Consider the following 11,298-nt stretch of genomic DNA (forward strand, 5'->3'; position numbering starts at 1 on the left):
AAAAAAAAACCAAACCAAAAATGAACCAGAATTTGAGAAATAGACTGAAGTTATCGGAGTGCTTAGTTTTAGCACAAGAAGGCTTCAGTGCTGGGAGCGTACTGGAGTGCTAAATGTGCTGGAGCTGTGTTTACTTCTGCATTTGGAGGCATTACATCAGTGTCGTGTTTTGTGCCGTGTAATACAAAAATGTCCCAGGTGTCTGAAAGACCTGGAGTATGGCTGACTGTGTTTTGCATTTGGAAGCCGAAAGTAACACCTTTTTTAACCAGTGTTTGTTAGTGACCTCAGGTAGCTGGTGTCTACAAAAATTTCAGAGTCAGGCTCAAGAGTTTAAATTTGAGTGAAGATCTAGCCAGACTTTTCATATGAACCAAACAAAGCCTTTTCAAGAGTAAGTCAGTGATTGTATTAATCCTGGACTTGTATCATCATGTGTCAGTTCTCATTTTGGGGCAAGAGGAATGCCTTTTGTTCTAAAAGTGGCTGTTAAGTCAAGGATGGGATGCACTTAAACAGGCAGTGGAGGAGGTGTTTCTGTTTTGAAGTCACTCTAATTTTTTTAATCCTGTAAATTGTATTTACCTGATGATAAATCGTTGTGAAGCTTGGGAGAAGTCTAATTTGGGTTGATTAACAGTAATACATAGGGAAGCAGGGTAGTCTGTGTAGAATGACTTACCTCCTGAGAGTAACAGGAGCACAGGAATGTGTCAGGTGGGCTGTAGGTGCCAAACCTTGCTGGAACTGTATATTCTGCCTGCTTTTTTTTCTGTCTGCTTTCCTCCCTGCTTTTATTGCGCTTCTCTTCACTGGAACAAGAGGCAAATAATGTTTTTGGTTTGTTTTCAGTGATTTAACGGCTGTAGGAATTTAAGACAAAGAATGAGTAATAACACCACAAGGTGATAAGCTTGGAAAATAAGTGACTGATCAAGCTTCTCTTTAATTCTTCCATTTGTCACGAAAGGAGGCTTTGGTAATTAATGATTTAAGTCAGCAGCTAAGAAAAATGTGTATATTTACATTTTGTTGTTGTTTGGAATGTGCACTTGACAGCTATTTTTCTAGAAAGGAGTTGTATTTGGCTAGTTAATAATTAAAATGTGAAGTGTCTGTTTAATTAGATGTAGTTGTTTTACAAGATAGGAGGCCACTATTTGATGACTAAGAGGATATTTTAAATGTATGCATGTATTAAGCTTTTACCTGTAGGGCAACTTAATCAGTATTCTAAAATGTATTTTGTTATGTGGTTTTCAGTTAGAAACTATCACGAAGCTGCTGGGTGGAAGTTGCAGTCTAACTGAGGTGCAGGAGTTCACCATTGTTTTTCGGCAGTTACCTGTTGACAGTGAATATTCTGTTCTAATTGATGTATCAGTCAGATTTATTTGAAGCAAGTAGTTGTTATTCTTTCTTGCTTCATTTTTCTTGACAGGTTTGAAGAGGAGTGTATACTTACCTCCTTCTGTTCTCACTTTTGCGAGACAAGTATCTGTAATGGCTTTTTTCCCTGTCATAGCTACTTGTCTCTTCTAATCTGATTATTATGATTTGAGGTGATTTCTTGACAGCAACTGTAGGTTTATGTTGCTGATGGGTCTGTTGCAAAATAACTTTCAAACATTGTTCAAAATATCCCTGCTTACTGCCGGAGGGTTGATCAAGATGATCTTTAATGGTCCCTTCCAGCTCAATGCATTCTATTGTTCCTAAAAATTTGTCTTAAGCAGACTTTTTCAGCATTATTTCAGTGTGTATGGAGACAGGAAACACTTCACATTGCTGTCCTTCCTCTGTTAAAATGAAGTGACTTCTTTGAAAAGGACGAACAAGGGTGTATGTGGAAAACGTTCCTTATTCTGTCAAGTATGATGACCCCTGATATTTCAGGATTGAATCATGTTCAAACACATTAGGGATGGTAGACATGATTCTCTAGTCTGTTGGTGTCAGATTGCCATTAAAGCTGATGAAGTTTGATGTGGCCACGACATTCTAAACACTATATTTTTTTCTTTCCTGCAAACATTCTGGTTTAAACATTCATGCAAATAAGAACTGATTACTTTGCTAAACAGTTACTTGGTGAAGGTTTATATTTGAAATACAAGAATGTCTCATGATTTCAGAAGAGGGGAGTTGGATTTCGTTGAAGGTGATTTTTAGCTCTGCCTTTACTCATGGTGGTAAGCTGTTTTTCGGAAGTGGCCAGAGGTTGTGCACCATAGCCGCCTCGTTGGTTGTATTCATCATTTGTCATGAGCAAAGAAGGTACGGTCTGAGCTTGCTTTTTGTTACTTCATTGAAGAAGTTTCAAAGCACTGGTTGAAGGACTACAAATCTGACTTGAATGGGTCAGGTGCTTGTATGTGAAGCGTGCACTGTACTGACTGTAGTGAGAAACTAATGAAAACATGAGTTAATAAGGTACTGCTCATGTTTCATAAGGGTTTTATGTGGTGCTTATTGAAGCCAAGGAAGAAATGGAGGGAATTTTGTGGTATAAATTGTAGTTCTTTTATGATGTCAAGATGTCTTGTCATGCTCTTTTTGACACACTGGAAGAATATGTACCAGGTGACTGCCAGACATGCAGCCCAGTGTTCCATCTTCGATCTAGTTCTTGCTGCTTCTGTTAAGATTTGGTGCAGGTAGCTCAAAATAGGGCTGCATGGTATATTTTTATTATATTTGAAGCCAGATCTGCGGGCAGATTCACAGTGTGCTGGTGTTGAGTGTGCACTTGAAAGGTACTTAATTTCCATCCTTTGCCCCTTGCCCTCTCCTGTCCTTTTGAGAGCCCCACAAGGTACAATTTTTTCCAGGTAGATAGAATTGCTAAGACCGGTAGCAAACCAGTTACTTGTTTTATGATGCAGTGACTTTTAGCCTGGCCTAGCACATAGACCGTTCCGTTTCATGTTTCCTTTGTGGTGGGCAGGATTAAGTTTGATGGTATCCTGTTTTCTCTGCTTTCTGTGCTGTAATTGCTGTCTGTAGCATCTTAAAGCTTGATTTACAATTGGATCAGATATTCCTTTTGCTGCTTTGAGTTTATGGATTATACCTGCATCAGATCAAATTAATCATCAAGAAAGGGAAATAACCCTAGGTGTTGCCAAAACGAACAGCTGATACTGAACTGTAAGAATGCGAGGGAGCTTTGGGAATGTGGACATGCAAAATTATTTCAGTGTCAGAAAATGAGTAAATGAGAAGTAGGTTGGGAAAGCCATTAACGTAAGGTTTTTGAGAATATACTTTACACCACAGTTTCTATGAAGATTGGGACTTGAGGATGAGTAATGGAGAATGACCAATGTTAAGAACTTAATACGTACTTTTGGGAAACTTGCCACAAAGAAATATGAAGATCTGTGCTAGCTGTGCATAAATATAGTGGAAACACACAGCTGTGAAAATACAGGCAGGAAATTGCATTCAATCTGGACAGTGTCATAATGTGTTAATCGGGAAAGAAGACGACTCGGACAATGGATAGTTGTTGATGAAGTTGCATTTTTCCTCTTATGTTATGTCTCTTAGAAGACTCCTACACATACACATATATGTATGTGTATATGTATGTATGTGTGTATCCATCACTCTGCAAAGTGATTCATTATGTGCCAAAGCGTGCAAATATATTTGTATTTAAACAAGCAGGAGGACTATATTTCCAACAGCGGTAAACTTTTAAGCCAATAACACTAAGATGTGTATAAAACTTGTGAATAATCTGCCAAGATAATAGATATTTCTGTACGTTGGCGTATTTGAAAAGAGATGATGGAAGAGTTGGTTGTAAGTAAAAGCCTAAGTGTCAGACTGGTACAGAGCACATGAATACATCTTTGGAAGACTTGATTTTGCACATGTAGCATGTACAATGGAAGAATCGCTATTGAGAGATGGTTTTGATTAATAGCTTACATAAATGACTTGATTTAGCTGTTAAGTCTAGACGTCTCAGTCTGTTCTTTTTGTGCAGTATCACTTTATTAAGAAAGTCTGGTATTGATAGCTTTTTCACAAGTGCAGCAGTTGCATACCTTGCTTTCTGACTATTGCAGGTGCCTTTGCTTGCAAGATGGTACCGTTTGTTCAATCCACTGCTATTGTAACTGAGATTCTTACCATGACCTGCATTGCTGTGGAGAGACACCAGGGGATTGTGCATCCGCTGAAAATGAAGTGGCAGTACACCAATAAAAGAGCCTTCACAATGCTTGGTAAGATTTTATCCATCTCTGGTAATTGTGTGTATAGAGAAATAATATTGAGCATAGTTGGTGTAGATTGCATGAGAGAACAGAAGGCATTGATACGACTCATATTCAGAGGTAGAGTTACTAGTTCTGGTAACATTTGTTAAATATTTGAAGGATAATGCCTGTTATGTGTTGTAATTACTACTTGAAGCCCTGATAGTAAACTTAAAATCTAAAGTGAAAGATATACTTAACCAAGATTCCCATAAACCTTTGGTTTTCTTTTAAGAAAGCTTCAAAATATTAAAGTACTGCTGTAGTAATATCACAGCTGTAAATGGTCCTTCCACTGTTACACAAAAAGAACATACGTAATGCTGCTTATGCAAATTAAGTTGCCATTACACTTGAATACCAGTAAATGAAGGTTGTTTGAGAAGGAAAAGTGATAACAAAGGAACATGCTTTTATTGAGGTGAATATTGACTGATGCATGCTTCAAAAAAAACCTGTATTCTTTTTCTACTTTGTCTGACTTGTAAAAGATGAAGGTTTTAAACTGTTCGTACTAAGACTTGCTCTGCTTATTGTATGAAATATTAAAAGAATGTATTTGTTTATAGGGATAGTCTGGTTGCTGGCACTTATGGTTGGGTCACCTATGTGGCACGTGCAACGGCTTGAGGTATGTCACGTGAAATGAGAATTTACATTTTAAGCTCAGTTATTGCTTCATCGTTTTGTACCTTTAGTAATGAAATTGAGTAAACTCCATTTCAAATGAGAGTGGGATAAGAGAAGCAGAGTTGTTCTGTGCGTCAACAGTAGTTACGTCTGTAACTTCCACTGAGGCTTCGTTTTGGTTTATGGGTGCACTGGCACACAGCAGTGTAGGGCTTACATGACCGTTTCAGGATGAAATAGGGCTCCTCAAGATTTCGAAGAACTATTCCTGCTTGAAAATGTAATTAGCTGCCTGTTATACCTTGGGAAGATACAGTTTTTGAGAATGAAAACATGCCTGTCAGAATCTGCTACTTATAAGTCTGAATGTTAACAAATGTTACTTTTCTCAAATTACTAATGTGTGAAGTTTCTGTACGCCTATCTTTGCTTGCAAGATAGATAACCAAGGTCTCTTTTGAAAATCCTCGTTTAAAAAAACCTAAACTTTGAGACGAGTGCAAGTCAGAGCGTTTACTAATCTCTCTCTGTCAGCTTGGATCAAGCCAGCACTTGATGCGGACAAATACTTGGAAGAATTTTGTCATTTTGAAAAAAACCTTTGTTGAGTTTTGGTTGTTGTATTAAGAGCAAGGAATATTTGAATGTGCTTAGTTTTTATAGTTGAGGTAAACACCCTCGTGATTCATCTTGTTTACACTTGTTACAGGTTAAATATGACTTTCTGTACGAAAAGGTCTATGTTTGTTGCTTGGAAGAATGGACCAGTCCAGTACATCAGAAGATATATACAACCTTTATTCTTGTTATACTCTTCCTTCTTCCACTGATGTTGATGCTTTTTTTGTACACTAAAATTGGCTATGAACTCTGGATTAAGAAACGAGTGGGAGATGCTTCTGTTCTTCAAACCATTCATGGGAGTGAAATGTCTAAAATATCAAGGTTTGTACAGTAAAATACAATCGGAACTTTGACTTTCAGAAAGCTTTTCTTTTCTGCCAGTTTTTGAAAACCGGTGCCAAAAAGAAAATTTTCTTTCCTTGTCTGTTGGCAAGTCTACAAGCATATATCAGATTTTTAAAGCTAGCTAGTGTAACAGTTATGTACCCAATTTAAGACAACTTGGCAAGATTGTTTTCTTCCAAGTATCGTGTAGCCACACCTTAGAAACCAAGCCCTCTCTGTAAATCACATTACATATTGTGAAATGCTTGTTTGTGAAAGATGTATGCCATGAGTTAGAAGATGATTTTGGGAAAATTTATTTCTATATGTTCTATGAAAAGTTTTTTATATAATTTTAAGACTGTGAACACTTGTTTATGATCCTATTATAAACTGAATTAACATAGGGGAAAAAATGAGAAACAATTTAAAACTATTTTGATACAGTTTAACTTGATATAGCTTCTGAAGATTTTCGATGTGTTTGTGTGAGATTATCCAGATGATAATGCTCTATCTGAGCAGTTAAAAAACCCCAAAACTATGAACTTTGCTGTTTGGCACTAAATATGGGCTACCCTTAATATTGCCTCATGTTTTTTTCCTTTTGTTTGGCAAATTGATCTGTTGCTTGATGCGCTATAAACATGTAACAGTTCTGTGTGTTGAGGAGTATCACCTTAAGTATCAACTGTAAGAACACTGACAACCAGCTTAAAGATAAACGATTCGTTGGTTAATTTTGTAACGAAGTTCATAAGGAAGCAGGCCCTTTTAAGTTAAATCTGAAAGATTGTAGAGGTTAAGGTACGTGTAATCTTTGGGCTTCTCCTCAGTTGATTTTCACAAAGTAGGGAGACAAGACCCTGTAACTGCTACTAGTGAAATGCTGCCTTTTTAGGTGAAGCGAGATACCCATCTTGGAATCTATAAATGTAGTTTTATGATTTGATGTATTAATTTGGGGATGATGATAAATTCAGGTATACCTTGAGTTTGTGAGGTGTTGGAATGGAGGCAGGGAGTGTGTGTTTTGCTCCTCTTCTAGCATTTCAGGTACCAGGAAAGTTGTAATGTTGCAGGTGTAGTTTACTTAACTCTGTCAAATTCTTTGTTTAATCAGGTACTGAAGGTATGGTCAGTACTCTCAGATCTAGGAAAGGACTCTGTTGGGGTTTTTTGTTCCGTTTTTGTGTTATTCATGTGGCTTTTTTCCACACCATCTATTACTACTGGAATTACCTCTGCTTCAACAGAGGGAAAATGCCTTGCAAGATATGCTAATGTTGTTCCTTGCTGCAGCTGACAAGTGCATTGCTTGCCCAGAAGAGAGGAAAAAGGTGTTAATTGATGTACTTAGATGGTGCTGCCTATTTTCTTTCTAAGGTAATTGTGTACTTCTGAGTATTCTTCCAAGGTTTTATTTGCATCTGTAACCATCAGAACACATTTACAGATCTAACTTGTCTAACTACCAGCCAGTTCTTAGTGATTTAGTATGGAATGTCTTGATGCACTTTCAGGAAGAAGAAGCGAGCAATTGTTATGATGGTGACAGTCGTGTTTCTCTTTGCAGTCTGTTGGGCCCCTTTCCATGTGATTCACATGATGATGGAATACAGTGAGTATTGCCACATGTCATATAGTAAAGCCTTTTTTGGTTTTTTTTTTGTGTGTTATAATGGAAATACAGGTTGTGAAAAGCTAATGCTGCTGTAGCCTTCAGCTGTAGGATACCTTTTGCTAGCAAAGGTTAATGTTATGCTTATAAATCCTGGATCGCTGTCTGATCATGAGAGATACAGCCAACGACAGATGAATTACTCTGAAGATTACGAGTGATAGACCGATCTGCAGACCTTTTGGAAAATTGGTAGTTTTCAGCAAACCTAATATAGGGTGCTGGTTAGCTCAGTCAGCTGAGTGTGGCGCTGAGAATGCCAAGGTTGTGGGTTCAATTCCTGCTCGGTCCCCATGTGTTGCCTGATCTAGTCGAGAGGTGGCGTCCCTGGCGACAGGGAGCCTGGGTTAAAATGATCTCTGAGGTCCCTTCCAGCCTGGGCCATTCTATGATTCTGTAGAATCATTTAAGTTGTAAGGGACCTTTAATGGAGTGTTTGATAGATAACCTTATATTTGAGTGTAAGTTGTGTGCCAGCCACATCTTTTCTTCCCTGCTGTGTGATTTAAAAACCAGCCAAACAAAACCCAAGAAATAAGATAGTTTTGTGTGTTGCTGTAAACCTTGAAATTTGCAAGATGGATGGAGGGAAGGAACACAAGCTCTGTCTGCTCTTTTAGAATGTAAGCTCTTTAGAAAGCGGATTGTCATTGTTTCTGAATTTGTACAGCACATCCCATTCTGAAAAGGAAGTTTACTAGGCCTTGCAAGACTTAGGAAACAACAAGACTTGACTGTTAGGATGGTGAGCATGTCTTTGTAGATTCTTATGTCGATCATGCTACCCTTATTTACTGAAAGGTCGGAAGTACTTGGCTGGAATGTAAAAGTTACTTCCAAGTATAAAACCTCCTGAGCAAGTAACTTTTATTTAAAATTTAATGTGTAAAGATTTGTATTTGCATCCACTCAAGTTGTACTACTTTGAGTTAAACTGTTATGAAATATTTATCCCTTCACTTGCCCTGGTCTTAATATTGGAAATAAAAATATTAGACACTATAGTGATAATACCCAACAAATCCAATTCAACTTTTTCAGTGATTTAGACTTTATACTAGGTTGGAAATGCCCTCAATGCTTGCTAACTGTTTTTGCTATTTGTTCTATTTTCTGAGCTCTTGCACTGTTGGTTTTTTGCTTTCCTGCAGCAGGCAGTGTGCTGTTGTACTTTATTTGCCAAAGGCAGCAGCTTTTTCTTTGTCTTCTATCACCGATAAGATTGTAGCAGATAAATCAGTAGTCCAGCAGCCAGTCAGCTGAACCAAATGATCTTTGTGCCTGGGCAGAATCGAAAGTACAGAAGCTGTAATTATTCAAATTACCTGTCTTTGTCCAGTGTTAAAGTTGTCCGACTCTGAACTGTTTGCTAATTTCAGGAATTGATTCAGGTGCTGCAAGACCTTTATTTTACTTGCCTTGTAAAGCTCTGAAGTATTTATCCAGAGTTTGATCACTGAGTATTTCAATTCAAAGAATTCCAAGTTCTGTGTGATCTCGGTGATTTAAGAGTGAGAGATGTGACCAAGATGCGTTTTTACCTCCATGAGCTGATCTGTGTCAGCACTGAGAAGGAAGCCGCGTGTGGTCAGTGACAAGACAGGGGTTAGTATTCAAGTACTTAGACATTTGGTACAGACAATAAGTCTGAGTCAGAACAACTTGAATAAACAAGGCCTATACTGAGCATGCAGGAAGCTTTCTTCTGTTTGGTCATTAGGCAAGTTTTTTGGCTCATAAATTGCCTCTTTGAAATGACTCTGTCCTTAGTTACGATATACAGAAAGCAAAGCTATGTGGTTCTTGATGTTTTGGTGCTAATGAAAACACTCTTGCTAATACAGAGAACCTCCAGCAAGGTTTTTTGCTGACTTTTTTTTTTAAATAAAAATTCTAATGTGAAGCTGGTTATAAATAGGCTACATAGTAGGTTTTTATGCCATTCTATACATACAGCATATTGCCTTTTTCCTTTCCAGGTAATTTTGAAAAGGAGTATGATGATGTGACGATCAAAATGATCTTTGCAATAGTCCAGATCATTGGATTCTTCAATTCTATTTGCAACCCTATCGTGTATGCTTTCATGAATGAAAACTTCAAGAAAAATTTTTTGTCTGCCATCTGCTTCTGCGTTGTCAAAGAAAATACATCACCAGCCAGACAACTTGGGAACTCGGGGATTACTATGAGGAGGCAAAAGGCAAGTGTTTCTCAAAGAGATCCCATTGACTCTGAGGAAGCCAGGAGGGAGGCATTCAGTGATGGCAACATTGAAGTCAAGTTCTGTGATCAGCCAGCTTCAAAAAGGAATTTGAAAAGACATCTTGCCTTATTCAGCGCTGAGCTTACTGTGCATTCTGCATTAGGAAATGGACAGTAGCATCACAAGAGGTTGGAGAACGAAAAAAGTGTTCTCTTGATATAACTTTCAGTAAGCCATTTAAAACCATTTTACACTTTGCCTGCTGAAATGAGGAGAAGAATATTTCATGAGTTATAATATTGGGGTAATGGATGAGAAAATGTAGTATATTGTATAAAGATGCATAAAATTTTGGCAAACAGTGTTACTGTATGATTTCCAGGAAATAAAACAATGTTTTCCTGCCTAAGCTAATTTAGGGCTTGTTTGCCCTCTGCTTTAGGTGAAACAAAAAGCTGTTGCTTGCTCTGTTTATTTTGTGTCTGGATGCTGGCACACAACTAGACCATACACAGCTGAATGATGGGAGACAGGAGCTGTGGATAGGGTGCACTTTATTTTGACAACATGGATATTGGCCATGAGTCTAACATTGTAAGATCTCTCTGCAGCTCTGAGGAGCTTCAGGCCTGAATCCAGCAAAAGCGCAGACTCTATATGGAAATCTGTTTTGAAAAGAAGAGTATATGAAAGAGCCAGCCAGAGTTTGACTTTGAAGACATTAAGACTGAAACATTCATGCACGTTCAGATTTTGTTAACAGGAAGCATATTAAAAAATAACAATGCATGCATGTTTTTACAATGTGCTGTTTTTACAGGTTTATTCTTGGGTACAAATTCAAATGCCAGTGTACTGCCTGATAAACTACTCTTTGTTCTGCTTAAAAATGTCAAAGCTGAGAAAGTGGTGTACGGGAGTGTGCAGATGCTGGAGGTATAGTCTGTGGAGTAAGCACTGAATTTGCCTTAGTGATGCTTGGATATGTGACTTGCAGGTTGAAAGTGCGGTGTTGCCATTTTCTGGAGGGATACATGAGCCAGATCCAGAGCCTGTTGGGACTCTGCAGAAGACTTTCAATGGAATATCATGGTGTTCTGACCAGATGCTTTTCTAAAGATATGCCTAGATTCTTTTGTCTCCCTATCATCTTCCAAGTGGATTAATTACTGTCTAAGAACATGGCCAATGTTTTGTTACTTTTAGTATTCACAGGAAATTATGGGGATGAAATCATATAAACTGTAAGCATTTTTTGCTCTTGGTGGGTCTGATTGAAAAACTGCAGGAGGATGCCTACAAGTGTAGCACTGGGACAAAACTGATCTAGAATGGTACAGGATGAAATGAATCCCATAAGTGAGGCTTGGAAATACAGAATTTGCAACTCCAGCTGACATTAGGTGGGATCTTTTAATAGCTTGTTAAATGTTGGTGCTCTCTTCTGTCATCCTTTGACTCACTTAAGAGACCTTATTGCTCCCTTAGCAGCAAATTTTAGAATTTTTTTTTTAGATTGCTACTTTACACTTGACTGTAAATGAAAACTTAGTTAAATCAAC

The 11,298-nt window shown here is 37.9% G+C and overlaps 1 protein-coding gene across 1 annotated transcript; it reads left to right on the top strand.

The window, feature by feature from the left end:
- Positions 1–4,079: 4,079 nt before the first annotated feature.
- On the top strand, positions 4,080–10,097 carry QRFPR (pyroglutamylated RFamide peptide receptor; the record flags this gene model as incomplete). The annotated part of the gene is made up of 5 exons (XM_009877529.1): positions 4,080–4,238; positions 4,841–4,902; positions 5,611–5,846; positions 7,373–7,470; positions 9,510–10,097. Coding segments are annotated over 5 exons (959 nt in total), but the record flags the coding sequence as incomplete, so codon positions are not given.
- Positions 10,098–11,298: the final 1,201 nt, after the last annotated feature.

The sequence above is a fragment of the Apaloderma vittatum genome, unplaced genomic scaffold (genome assembly GCF_000703405.1).
Source record: "Apaloderma vittatum isolate BGI_N311 unplaced genomic scaffold, ASM70340v1 scaffold2301, whole genome shotgun sequence".
NCBI lineage: Eukaryota > Metazoa > Chordata > Aves > Trogoniformes > Trogonidae > Apaloderma > Apaloderma vittatum.